We start from the raw sequence: 14,847 nt of genomic DNA, 5'->3' as shown, positions 1-14,847 counted from the left end.
GAAACACTTTATGTACATTTTATTTATATATATTATATCTATCTATCTATCTATCTTTATATATATATATATATATATATATATATATATATATATATATATATATATATATATATATATCTTTATATATATATATATATATATATATATATATATATATATATATATATATATATATCCCCTTTCATTAAAGAAAAGGCTGAATTTAAAACAGTCACTCAAATAACTGGAGACTTAAAAAAGGAACAATAACTAAAAATTTGCAAAAATATAATTTAGTAATAGAAGACACTGTTTTTTTCATTTAATTGAGTTGAAGAAAGAAAACAAACAAACAAACAAATTGGTCCTGGACAAATTAGAGCACTTTTCTGTTGAACAGTGGGACAAAATACCTGTCAACAGGTGCAGAAGTCTGACTGAAAGGAACAGAAAACACCTGACTGGAGCGGAAACATTAAGGGATTGTTAAAAAAAAAAAATAAATAAAAAAAAAAAAAATATATATATCCATCCATCCATCCATCTTCTGCCGCTTATCCGGGGTCGGGTCGCGGGGGCAGCAGCCTAAGCAGGGAAGCCCAGACTTCCCTCTCCCCAGCCACATTTGCCAACTCTGCGGGGGGGATCCCGAGGCGTTCCCAGGCCAGCAGAGAGATATAATCCCTCCAGCGTGTCCTGGGTCTTCCCCGGGGTCTCCTCCAAGAGGGACGTGCCTGGAACACCTCACCAGGGAGGCGTCCAGGAGGCATCCTGACCAGATGCCCGAGCCACCTCAACTGGTTCCTCTCGATGCGAAGGAGCAGCGGCTCTACTCTGAGCCCCTCCCGGATGACCGAGCTCCTCACCCTATCTCTAAGGGTGAGCCCGGCCACCCTGCGGAGGAAACTCATTTCAGCCGCCTGTATACGAGATCTCGTTCTTTCGGTCACGACCCACAGCTCATGACCATAGGTGAGGGTAGGAACGTAGATCGACTGATAAATCGAGAGCTTCGCCTTCTGGCTCAGCTCCTTCTTCACCACGACAGACCGGCGCAGAGTCCGCATTACTGCAGACGCCGCACCGATCCGTCTGTCGATCTCACGCTCCATCCTTCCCTCACTCGTGAACAAGACCCCGAGATATTTAAACTCCTCCACTTGAGGCAGGACCTGACTCCCAACCCGGAGAGGGCAAACCACCCTATTCTGGCTGAGGACCATGGTCTCAGATTTGGAGGTGCTGATTCTCATCCCAGCCTCTTCACACTCGACAGCGAATCGCTCAAGTGAGAGCTGGAGATCACGACCAGATGAAGCCAACAGGACCACGTCATCCGCAAAAAGCAGGGACCCAATCCTGAGGCCACCAAGTCGGATCCCCTCAACCCCTCGGCTGCGCCTAGAAATTCTGTCCATATAAGTTATGAACAGAATCGGTGATAAAGGGCAGCCTTGGCGGAGTCCAACCCTCACCGGAAACAAATCCGACTTACTTCCGGCAATGCGGACCAAGCTCTGACACCTGTCGTACAGAGACCGGACAGCTCGTACAAGGGGGTCCGGTACCCCATACTCCCGGAGTACCCCCCACAGAAGCCCCCGGGGGACACGGTCGAATGCCTTCTCCAGGTCCACAAAGCACATGTAGACTGGTTGGGCAAACTCCCATGCCCCCTCCAGGACCCCAGAGAGGGTATAGAGCTGGTCCACTGTTCTGCGACCAGGACGAAAACCACACTGCTCCTCCTCAATCCGGGATTCGACTATCCGGCGGACCCTCCTCTCCAGGACCTTACCAGGGAGGCTGAGGAGTGTGATTCCCCTGTAATTGGAACACACCCTCCGGTCCCCCTTCTTAAAAAGGGGGACCACCACCCCAGTCTGCCAATCCAGCGGTACTGCCCCCGATGTCCACGCGATGCTGCAGAGGCGTGTCAGCCAGGACAGCCCCACAGCATCCAGAGCCTTAAGGAACTCCGGGTGGATATATATATATATATATATATATATATATATATATATATATAATTATTATTATATAGCAACACCTCCCTCCCGCCCACACCCCATCCCACATCCTAAAGAGCACACATAGCTCGGTCTTCATGCAGCTCCACGCTGCAGTCGGAGCAGGAGGTGATCACCTTGGCTGCATGATCAGACTGAAGTTAAGTCGTCCTGGTTTACGGTCAGATATTAAAACTTTTTTTAAGTTAAAATTACTGTAACATGTTGTAAACTCTTAATTAGAAAATAACTGGAGCTGTTATAGTATTTAAAATAACACTTTAACTTTGGGTCTGTTCAGTTAGGTCAGAGATGTTTTCAATTTTTTGTTTTTATGTGTCAAGGTTAAATTAATTTATTCAGACATTAATAGAGATTGAATTCGTTATATTTATCTCTTTTACTATTATATGACTTCATAATCCCTTAAAATCTATTTAAATTTTTTTTTAAAAATTTGCTTTTTAGAGCAAATTTCAAGATGTGATTAAAATGCCATTAATCAAGTTTGATTAATTACAAAGCCTGTAAATAATTTGATGTTTTGTTTTTTTTTGTTGTTTGTTTGTTTGTTTTTTTTGTTTTTTTTTTTTAAATAAATCGAGCCCACCCCTAACAAAAACATTAATCTTGAGATTTCTCTGGGGATGGTGACGGATGGGAAGGAATGACTGCTCATACAGGATGTATATCTAGATAATTTAATGTATATCTAGATAAATAAAAGCATACATAGAGATAATTCCATCACTCGTCCCACTAAAGGTTCTGGATTTGTGAACACCCAGCTGCGACTGCTCGGATAAAATAAGTTTCAGATTAGCTTTAAATCTTTCCTTTTGGATAAAGTTTATCGTTAAGTTTGCTTTGAGTTGTACAAGCTTCCATAAACTCAGGTGTTTCCACACCCGCTCGTCTGCTAGAGGAACATGCAGCTGGTCAGATGTCACACACCAGACCCGAGTATTTCGTTGGAATAATTCACACTGCAATATTTTCCATGGGATCAGTGTAAAGTCAGTGGGAACGTTCCCATGATGCCCTGAGAAAACTCTGCATCTTTTCAACCTTTGTGCGTCTCTCCTGGTTCTTTCAGATTAAGAGTTTTTCCTCTTCACCGTATTGGACCAGAAATAAAACTTGATGCAACTGGTTCCTTTAGCAATTTTATTTATTAGCTTTATGTGAACAAAGCTGTTATGAATTGGACTAAACGTGGGTCATAGAATAATTAGCTTAAATTGAATTGCATTGGACCATATCATTAAAAGTGACTTGCGATTACTTTGTCGTGAGTTGGTGCTACACAAATAAAGCTGAGCTGAATTGAACTGAGGAGCAGAGGGAATGCAACGTGTAATTGGAGGGTCTCCTGGGCATACAAACTACATGCATATGTGTCAGTGTAATGTGCCAGGGGGAGGCCGTTGTTCTAGTTTACATATTAATGATGTTGGGGCAGCAGCAACACAGTCAGCTGCTGTCAGAGAAGGTGGTTTAATTAACCAAACCCTCACACACACACACACACACACGTGTCCATAAATGTCCACCAATCCAAAGCGTGACCATATGCAGAGGGAATGCTAAATGGACACAATGCTGCATTTCATGTTTTACAGCCTTTTGGTGAAACAAAAGGAAAAAGTTCAGAAATTTGTTGGACTGCAGACATATGGGAGAATAATCGTGCAATAGCTTCATATTTCACACAACTCTGCCGAAGCTGATGATGGAGAGTCAGGTGTGATCTTTACAGGAAGTTGATGACTAATTTATGAAATCCTAAATAGTTAATAAGCTAAGAGTCCATTCATCCTCTTTTCCACATATCATCCTGTAAACTCGACCTCGAACACGAGGCTGAAAGATTATATTTACATCTGCTCAAGAATGTGAGGGCTGAATAATCCGCTCCCAACGTGGGGTCTCCGGTGAGCACGGGGGTCTGCGAGGCTTTTGACCAAACAGAGACTGTGTCCACATGGAGATGAGTTCAGGTGTTTCGTTGTTGTGATGCAATGTTTACAACATTTAATGAGGCCAAAAAGGTTAATTCTTTTAAAACCAGGTACATAAATGGACCAAATCTGTTATATTTATTAGGAATTTAGGAATGTGAATCTAACCACAACGCACAATTTAATTCAATTCCAATTTTTGGGGTGATGATTCAATTCATAATCAATTCTTGATTCAAACAGATCCTAATCATTACGCTGAAGTAAAAAAAAAAACTGTGATAAGTTCACAAATGACTTCATTCTTCTATAAGGTAGAAAGAACTGAGAAATTATTCGAGTTGATTTGATTTAAAATGTACAAAACGTTTTTTGCTAATTTTTCTAAATTTCAGTGAGGAAATAACAACACAGACCATCGTTTTGCTGCTATGATGTCCAAGAAGACAATCAAAGAGATTGATAAAAACAATAAAAATAACAAAATATCTTATAATGGATTACTTTTTTTATTTGAAAGAAAGTATTTTTTAACAAAAATATTTTTAACTAAAATATCTTTTAAAGTTGTGATGCAAAAAATCCGCATTTTTTATTTTTTTATTCCATTCCCCACTCTTAATATTTACCATTATTTTATAACCTAAATTCTGTTTAAAAAAAAAAAGAAAAAAAAAAATTTGCATAGTAGTCTTTATACATCCAGTCCAGTTTCATTGTGTGGTTTCGTGAGGTCAGTGAGCTGGTGGCGCTCCAGTGGGGAAGTAATTCATGTGTATATTGGACCATTGCAACCAATGAAGAGCTGAATTGAAGCTCGGTGGGCGGTTCCTACCATCGCAATCTTGGCAGGGGCATGCGTGTCGTCTCACCCGAAAAATACAATTATGGGCAAAGAGGTGGAGCTGAGAGGGGGGCTGTTAGCGTCATGGTGGATGATTGACATCCATTGAACTCCGAGCTTTCTGTGGCTAAGATCTAACTGAGCTAACCCGGAGATAACAGGAGATAACCAGCTAAAGGAGGTAAGCGGGCTAAAGCTAAGTCGCGTTGTTAACCGGCTAAAAACCGCGGTTGTTCTACGTTCTTCTTACTTGAAGCGGGAAATCGGGTACCTGTCAATCAAAAGGACATGCCCCCAAATATGCCGAACTTCAAGATTAAATTACTTTTAAACAGCTGAGTTACAAAAAACTTCACACCCCCCACAGTCGTCATGAAGGTAAACTTGACCAATAAACCTAAAATGGATTTTGAACCAGGCACTGGATACAGTCCCACAGCAAGTAGATATAAATGCTTCATTCTAACAGAATAAAAACATCAGTTACTTTTGTGAAGCAATAAAAAAACAATTACATATTAAAACCTTCTTTCATTGTTTTAGTTTTATTGCACACTGCACATTTAGATTAACCCTGGTGTGTTTTATGTCTTCCTCTCATTTCCCAACCAGCTGAGGAAGATGAGTCTGGTTTTATACCCACAAAGAGTTCCTCCTCTCTACCATTATCATGTAGATAACTCTACACCTAACAGTGGCCTCCTTCGCTTAACGTTACTTAAACCATTAAGATTCTCAAAGTCACATTTTAGTGAATTTGACTAAACTAAACTTGTTCCTCACTCAACACTCACACCTGAAAACATCAGTGTGTTCCTCTAAACCAGCCACTTCCTGAAAAGCCTTTTCTGTTTGAAATGAAACTTTTATTCCTCTCACAAAGTGAGAAGATTATACCCCACCTGCTCAGGTTTAAGTGCTCCTGAGTGGCGATCGTGATGATGACTGACGACTAACGGTGAGATTCATGGCGTGATTAGGAGTGTTCTTACAGGCCACACATGCACGGACAGACATTTTCCACTCAAGTCTCACTTCTGATTGAGAGGCACGTAGTTCAATCAAAGCCATCACTCTGTTCATCCGAGTCTCGTTCATTGACTTCTAGATTTGTCTGTCACTCACACACACACACACACACACACACACACAGACCTTCCTCATTCCTGGATGAGACCAAATGTTTTTCATTTAGACGAATCAGAGCACTAGAAAGCAGAAGATGCAGAAAAGTGATCCTCACTGAAGGACCGACAGATAAATGAGTAGTGGCACGTGTTTCCTGAGAACAGATCAAGTCATTTGTTTTAATTACACAGACAGATGGACCCACATTCACCAAACAAGAGGAGAAAGACAGAAAGCCCATTAACTCTGGGCTGCAGTCCACTGGAGATCTATGGTGAGTTAGTAACTTAACCTTTTTACTGGACAGGATGAACGAGTGCGACTACCCCTGCCATAAAAACGTCGGCATGGGTTACATGAACAAGCACTTAAAATGAGCACGTTTTATGCCTTTTTAATAATCTTCACTCTGAGTGGGGGTGAAGAGGCCACAATCTGCTAGAAGACCAGCTTTAATGCTTTAACGGCTCTTACGAGACTTTTAACACGTCGCAACAGTGATTTTCTGTAAATACAGATTTCATCAACAGGAGTTTCCAGTCGCTTTACTGGAAAAGTTGGGTTCAGATGGGTGATGTGAAAGAAACTGGCAAAGAGGGAAGCGTTTCCACTGAAGCCAGTCACACTGAGGAAACACACACCCAGACATGTCCACGTGCACAAACTGCAGATTCTTTATCTTCTCTGGAAATAATTTAAAAAACAAATGTTGGAGCTGAATATTTAAATTTTATATTAACGACAAATCAATTATTCTGTGCAAAGAACCTCCATTCATTCCAAATGAATAATTTTTTCTTGTTATCGCACCATTTCATCCAGTTCATTACGTCATGTTTACATACCAACGTCGGAAAAAACAAGCATCTCAATTATGTTGATTATCACCGCCTGCTGGGCAAACTGGAAACTGGGTGGGATTTCATAGAACTGCACTAAATTGGTTCAAACCAGCAGGATCGGGACTATTTCGTTTTATTTGTTAACTATGGATCTGAGCAACAGAAGCACCATGTGGGGTTCCTCAAGTCGCCATTCTTGGACCACTGATGTTTAATACTGGCAAGCTGTCCACAACCCAGGTAAGATTGGAGTATCGCAACATGCATACCGATACTTATGCAGATGATACACAACCCTACATCGGAGGGTCAACTCCATGTCAATGCTGAAATGGCAGACGTTGTTTTTGATCTCCAAGATGCAAAGTTAGAGGTCAGTCCCTAAACTTCATTTCACAAAGCTAAAAACTAAACAATGAGCCGGATGTCTGATGGAGTTATAGTCTGACCTGAAAATCAACTATAAAGATCATCACTATATCCGCACATTATGTCTATAAAACACTGAAATACAACAACAAATGCAAAGGTAGAAAAAAACACTCATTTGTGCAGGTTAGTAAGTTGTTGCCATGGTTTGCTGCGGTTCTGAACAAGAAGAGAACACGTCGCACCAGACCTCATATCACTACACTGTAGGGCTGTGTCGATACACTTTTGTCCCGATTTGATCAATTCCAGTTTGTTTTTTTGTGTCAATTTGATTTAAATTGGGATTCTCACAATTCTTTGATATTGCTGATTTCTGAAGACTAAAAACAAAAACAAAAAAGTGTACAAAACTTTTTTTGCCAGTAATTTTTCTTAATTTAAATTAGGAAAAAAACAACACAGTAGCTATACCACCATTCTGCTGCTTTAATACCAAAGAAGACAAGTAATAAGATCAATAAAAACAATAAAATTGACAACAATTTTATAATAGATTATTTCTATTTATTTGAAATATAAATCAATTTTTAAAAAAAAAATCAATTTTAAAATTGTGAAAAAAATCCTGAAATAAATTATTTTTCTATTCGACTTCACACCCCTACGACCCCCGCTACGTGTATGAAAGGAAAAACTGTAGAAATCTTGTAAAAGGTCTTCCAGCCACCAAATGTCTCAGGTCCATTTCAGATCCCCTGTTGGTTTAAAGCAGGGGTGTCAAACTGCAGTCCTGGAGGGCCGGTATCCTGCAGGTTTTTGTTGTCTCTGTGCTCCAACACAGACCTGACCGACACTCAAACAGGTTGACAAGAAGCTGCTGGATCGATTTATTTGAATCAGCTGTGTTGGTGGAGGGAAACAACAAAAACCTGCCGGATTCCGGCCCTCGAGGACTGGATTCTGACACCCCTGGTTTAAAGGGTCCAAACCCTTCAGACAGGTCTACTGAGTATCCCCAGGGTCAGAACCAAGCAAGGTGAAGTACCATTTATGTGTTTTCTAACAGTAAAACCTACACACCTGACGTCCACACAAACTCTTCACTTGTTAAAAACTTTAAAAGAAACGATTCGTCAAAATCTAAAGGTGTTTTACTGCAACTTTGAGCCTCTGCAGAGCATTTTGGTTGCCTTGTGAACAAACTATGCTTTAAAAATAAACTTGTTTTGCCGACACAAACCGCTTTTCATTCACAATTCACAAAATACAGATTTCTGCTTTTTTTGCCCTTTATATTCCTGTTGCCAGCATGTGTTTGGCCGCATCATGAAAGCGCGTTTCTCCTGCAGGATGAAGTCATCTTCTCCTCCTCATCCTCTCTTAACATGATGCTCATGTTGGAAATCATCAGGACTCAGTTTTTACTGGTCAGTGGAAACCAGATGATACTGGTTTCACTGATCAGAGATGCTCCTGGTTAACAATGAAGACAGTCAGCCGTTCAAATGAAAGAAAAACGTGCGTTTTGTGGTGAGAAACATGTTTGTCAACTCCAGTCTGGCTCCTCCGTGCTGCATACTGGATCTGACTGGACGTCATGACAACAGGTCAAGAAAACTGAATGTTTTTATCGAGTCGTGTTTCTTCCAGTGTTTCCCATCAACCTAACCAGCCTGACGACTGGTTTTCCTGTTCAGGAGGATTTGATGTATAAACAAGTCGGTGTTCCTCTCATAAGTGCTGACTTGTACTTGGCGAGGTGGTGGAGGGGGGGTTGCTCCTGCTCTGATTGGCTCTCCATGCTGAGTAGCCAGATGAGCCTCCTGAATCTGCAGCAAAACTGCTGTCAAAGCTCTCATTAATAATTTCCACTGCAGACTTCATAATTCTCAGAAGTACACTGTATATCTTGACCCGGAGGGGTGGGAGGGATTGGCATGTGTGGGCGAGGGGGGGTGTGCAGCAGAAAGATAACATGCCAAGGAGCGGTGGAACGCAGATCAGCGGGAGATCAGCGGGAGATTGGCGTTATCCGGCGGCCTCTGTGACTGCGGGACTGTGCATGATGAATGGCGTTGGGCTGGAGAAGCTGACGGAGGCTCTGGCGTATTTTTGGCTCACGCCGAGTCGTGAAATTGACAATGAAATCAAAGTCTTCCTCCAGCTGCAACTCGCCGACTCTGTCGCTCACAGTGAAACGCATCAACCCCCCTGCTTTTCATTTGTGTGGCGAGACGTGCTGAGAGCTCCGCCCCCCGTTGTGGCAGCAGGCGGCGGTGACCTGCGGCGTGCACGGCGGTGACGGAGCTGAGCCCCATGAGCCGGGGAATCAGCTGTTTATATTAAACATGCATCGCAGCTCAAGCTACTCTGCACTGCACCTGTTAATAAACGCACAACCTTGAGTTTATGTCAGCGAGCCAAGCAGCAAGTTACGACTCCATTTTCTGATTCTAAAAACCGACCTTGCCTGACTGCCAGCACGGGTAAATGAATCCAAAGCCAGCAGCCCATTGGACTCAGACAGGAGGAGTGGTGCTCTAAAATCTGCACACTAACAAGTCTAACTCCGAGTTGGAGGCAGAGGAACAATGAGCCATTACTATTGATTTATCGACTATTCGTTTAGAGCGGAGCGTCGGCCCACGGCGGAGCTGCAGAGCTGCCATCCAGCAGAAACTGGGAGTTATGTTTGTGGGAATTATGGAAAAACTGTCCCCAGCTCTTGTCATGTTAACCTCCACCTTAGTTCTTCTAATCTGTGAAGACGCAGTTTATGAAAGACTGTCAAGGGAATTATGTAAATCCCCTCATCAACCTGTCTTAACTTGCATTACTAAACCTCTAAGAGCAGAGAGCGCGAGTCATTAGCGTATGTCAGGACCAATTTACGTCAGATCTCAAAATCCATTTAAAAACATCTTCATCACTAATTCATGTCTTTAAATGTCGGAATAACAAAACTTTCTTATTAAAAGCGTTTCTGCTTTGTTAAATCAGTCGAGTTTTTTCTCATTTGGATAAAAGATCCACTTTCCATCCCCTGCGGCTGTAATTACCACAATGAGTCGCGAGCTGCTCGACATAAACAGCTGCTCATAAAACATACGGCCTGCTGTTTGCATGAATCTGTCCTTGTTCTGCCCCTCATCATCAAGCGGCCTGAGAATCCACCTCCAGCTTTCATACGAAGGTAAACAGACTCAGTTTCACACACCTGGAGGAAACGGGGTGATGCGATCCCCCTTCCTTGTCTGAACACACTCATGTGGGATGTAATTAGCTCAGCAGCAGAAGGTTTAGGGCCCCACGAAGGAGACTGCTGGGTAGCCCCTAATCCTCGCAGCCTGATGGGATTAGCGGTGGAGGAAAGGGAACCCATGTCACACACACATTCACAAACCCGACCTCTCTGCCGCCACCATCATCTTCCTCTCCATGTGTCGTTTGACACCTTATTGGATTAAATAAATATTCTTTTTTTCCAGCGTTGATGCAGATGAGACGTCTTATATGATGACTTAATCAGGAATACGAGCTCCTGCTTTATTCAGGCGAGTTTACTGTAGCTGTGTTTGCAGTTCCCAGTGTTTCCTCCCAAGGATTGGAGCTGTGAGGAGGCGAGTGTTGATGAACACCAAAGCTAACACCAGTACAGGAACGATACTTACCAGGAATGCATAAAGTCACTACTTTTAGAAGTGGACTACTTCTGTCTGAAGGAAAGAAATATGTCATTGTGAGAGATCTGTTTACAACGCTCCGGCGTGGAGTGTGAGCACACAGCTCAGTCTGCTGGTCAGCGTCTGCGGAGGGTCGCTTACAGCATCACCCCCGTATGACCTGCGTGTCTCCATGGAGACGTGACGCGCACATCCTCCAGACCTGACGGGCACCTGACCTGCGCAGCACGGTTACATGGGAGTGCTCTCCTGTCTCTTTGTGATTTTGTGTTTTTGGATTTCTGGAGCCTCTCGCTGAATTTGTGCGAAAAACACAGAATAGAAACGACACATCACTAAGATCTGGGGTTGCACGGTTATGACCAAAATAATAATCACAATTATTTTAATATTGTAATCACGATTATTAATCACGATTATTAATTGTGTCTAGAAAAACATGCATTTTTATTGCACCACTTGTAAACAACCTACCTGGTAACTCTATATACTCATTACATATATATATATATATATATATATATATATATATATATATATATATATATGTAACTAGTAAAAATGTCCAGATGAGGTGAATAAAGCCAGTTTCCAACATGCTGCAGTGCATGTTGGTGTCTGACCAGTCCAGGCAGATGGCCGTCCTCCCTGAGCCGGTTCTTTTTATTTGTGTGTGTGTGAGAGAGACGCTGCTTGTTTGTGGGGGAGTCTGACTGATGAGTGATGAGAGCCGATGGGTCGCCATGAATAAGACATGGGGGTGCTGGAAAGAGCCCAGCTGTTGGCGGAGCTGTAACCCACCTCGGGGTTTCGATGGAGAACATCAGCCTGATGGGAGCAGAAATGAAGCTGCAATTAGGCTCCTCCCTCCTGTTGCTGCGTTTTGTTGCTTCTACAAAAGTTTGTCATTTTCTGGAATCTTCCTGAATCTGTCAGCAGCTGCTGAAGTTGGAGTTTTCTCCTGAACAGATGCGGATGTTGTTGCCGAAGGTTTTCCTTCCTGTTGAAGGAAGTTTTTTCCTTTTCCACTGTCACCGTGTGCAGCTCAGGATGGGGGATTGGACTGAAGTCCAGATTTTGTACGATCTGTTGGTTTTCCTGAACTCAGCTGTTAATCATGAATCGGCTCATATTGATGTGTCTGTAAAGCGTCCTGAGACGACGGCGTTGTGAAGTCGCGTTTTACAAATAAAGCTGTGTTGGATTGTACTAAATGTTCTAAAGGTTCAGATTTCAGATAACAAGTTGACATTAATTAAACCTAGAGAGAATAACAGATCTTTTTAAGTGGTTTAAGTGGTGTGTTTTAACATGCTGGACATGACTTGGACATGTTTAACACGACTGTTTCCTTCTTCATGTCTGTAAGAGTGTAAAAACCACAGAAATGATACATTAAAGTGTCGTCATGAAATCCAACAGTATGGGACTTTAATTATTCAAAGAAATGTGCAAAAACATCTCAACGTGATGGGCAACACTGTGATCTAACAACAAAGTGTGCTCAGACAGAGGCTGCTGCAGCAAACAACAGTACAGTTGGTAATTCTGAAACATAAACTGAACATAAACCGAACAAATAAAAACAACCAATCCATCGTTTTTTATACCAATGTTTTTCTCTTCTCACATTTTCACGTGATTAGACTGAAATTTGGCCCGAACAACAAAAAAACTGAAGTTATCTCCTAAGGAATAAAAGCAGCAAAGAGTCTAAATGCAGCATAATTAAAATGCTGTTGCTTCTTTGCTGTAAGAAAACTCTGCATGTGATTAATTTCTCCTAAAAGGATTCCAGTTAATTCCCTTTAATAAATCAAAGGGTTTCGGTGCAACAACATCCGCATCTGTTCAGGAGAAAACTCCAACTTCAGCAGCTGCTGACAGATTCAGGAAGATTCCAGAAAATGACAAACTTTTGTAGAAGCAACAAAACGCAGCAACAGGAGGGAGGAGCCTAATTGCAGCTTCATTTCTGCTCCCATCAGGCTGATGTTCTCCATCGAAACCCCGAGGTGGGTTACAGCTCCGCCAACAGCTGGGCTCTTTCCAGCACCCCCATGTCTTATTCATGGCGACCCATCGGCTCTCATCACTCATCAGTCAGACTCCCCCACAAACAAGCAGCGTCTCTCTCACACACACACACACTCACACACACACACACAAAGACAGACTAATCAAGGACATCAGGCAAAGCGAAGCCTGATCCACTGAAACAGCCTGATCAAATTTGCATTAATATAATGTGTGCTCCAGATTCCTCCGTGTGGGTGTGTGTACGAGCATGTGTGTACGTACTTAATCCAGGTCATGAGCTCCACGGTGTCTGGATCATAGAACTCCCTCAACTCCGATAACTCCTCCATCAGCTTGGGCCAGAACTGAAGCAGGAAAGAAGAGGAAAAGTTCAGGATGATCTCATAGTTTTAGTTTATTAAGACATAGAGTATGGATGCATCTGAAGCAACATGTCATCGCTGCACTGAACCCTACGGCATGTGGGACAGACGTTCAGACGCCTCAAACAACAAAACAAGTCAAGCAGTTGTTTCAGTTCTCTGTAATGATCCCGACTCCCATTCAGGCCATGTTCTCAAAGCATTTGGAACAGTTGGTATAACGTGACCTTAGCTATCAGACTGAACACAGCCCGTCCAGACGATGACATACCTTGTAATAAAGGCAAGCAATCATCAGCAGAGGAGTGGCATATCTGACAAGCCTCAACTGCAAAAAGGAAGAAAGAAAACAACTATAATAAAATGAAATCATATGAATCTTTCAAAAGACAGACTACAAAATAAGCATCAGAAAGACAAGCACAGAATGAGATAACACACAGATAAGAGACGGAGAGGCTCTGCTTCCAGGCTTCATCTTCACGTTAGGACCACACTGACACCTAGTGGTGGGAGTCATAATGGCAGCCTCTCTGTGGCCCGGCGTCACAAAGCAGGGAACCATGCAGAGCTTTCAGCTGCAGACGACCGTGATGAAAAACCAGGTTTCAGAAAAACTAGGTTTCAGAAGAAACAGGTTTTACACACAGACGGAGCAAGATGAGCATCGACTGGGTTTACAGCCAAAACAACAGTACCAGTAATAGTAGTAGTCAGTACTGGTTGTAGTAGTCTGTACTGGTAGTAGTAGTCTGTACTGGTAGTAGTAGTCTGTACTAGTAGTAGTAGTCTGTACCGGTAGTAGTAGTAGTCTGTACCGGTAGTAGTAGTAGTCTGTACTGGTAGTAGTAGTCTGTACTGGTAGTAGTAGTCTGTACTAGTAGTAGTAGTCTGTACCGGTAGTAGTAGTAGTCTGTACCGGTAGTAGTAGTAGTCTGTACTGGTAGTAGTAGTCTGTACTGGTAGTAGTAGTAGTCTGTACTGGTAGTAGTAGTAGTCTGTACCGGTAGTAGTAGTCAGTACTGGTAGTAGTAGTCTGTACCGGTAGTAGTAGTAGTCTGTACTGGTAGTAGTAGTAGTCTGTACCGGTAGTAGTAGTCTGTAATGGTTGTAGTAGTCTGTACTGGTAGTAGTAGTCTGTACCTTAGTAGTAGTAGTAGTCTGTACTGGTAGTAGTAGTAGTCTGTACTGGTAGTAGTAGTCTGTACCGGTAGAAGTAGTCTGTAATGGTTGTAGTAGTCTGTAATGGTAGTAGTAGTAGTCTGTAATGGTAGTAGTAGTAGTCTGTACTGGTAGTAGTAGTAGTCTGTACTGGTAGTAGTAGTCTGTACCGGTAGTAGTAGTAGTCTGTACCGGTAGTAGTAGTCTGTAATGGTAGTAGTAGTCTGTACTGGTAGTAGTAGTCTGTAATGGTTGTAGTAGTCTGTAATGGTAGTAGTAGTAGTCTGTACTGGTAGTAGTAGTCTGTACCGGTAGTAGTAGTAGTCTGTACCGGTAGTAGTAGTCTGTAATGGTAGTAGTAGTCTGTACTGGTAGTAGTAGTCTGTACCGGTAGTAGTAGTCTGTAATGGTTGTAGTAGTCTGTAATGGTAGTAGTAGTAGTAGTCTGTACTGGTAGTAGTAG

The 14,847-nt window shown here is 42.4% G+C and overlaps 1 protein-coding gene across 1 annotated transcript in view; it reads right to left on the bottom strand.

Annotated features, from left to right (window-relative positions):
* The window catches only part of dpy19l3 (dpy-19 like C-mannosyltransferase 3), a gene marked incomplete at its 3' end in the record, with an annotated part of 87,386 nt that overhangs the window by 9,543 nt on the left and 62,996 nt on the right, over positions 1 to 14,847 (bottom strand). Inside the window, exons 15-16 of the mRNA XM_079243394.1 lie at positions 13,495 to 13,551; positions 13,123 to 13,205 (exon numbers count right to left, since the gene is read on the bottom strand). Of these exons, the coding sequence (XP_079099520.1) occupies positions 13,123 to 13,205; positions 13,495 to 13,551 (140 nt within the window). The remainder of the gene's footprint in view (positions 1 to 13,122; positions 13,206 to 13,494; positions 13,552 to 14,847) is intronic.

The sequence above is a fragment of the Telmatherina bonti genome (genome assembly GCF_933228915.1).
Source record: "Telmatherina bonti genome assembly, chromosome: 1".
NCBI lineage: Eukaryota > Metazoa > Chordata > Actinopteri > Atheriniformes > Telmatherinidae > Telmatherina > Telmatherina bonti.
The sequence above is the reverse complement of the archived record's forward strand: the minus strand, read 5'-3'. Positions and strand labels throughout refer to the sequence as shown.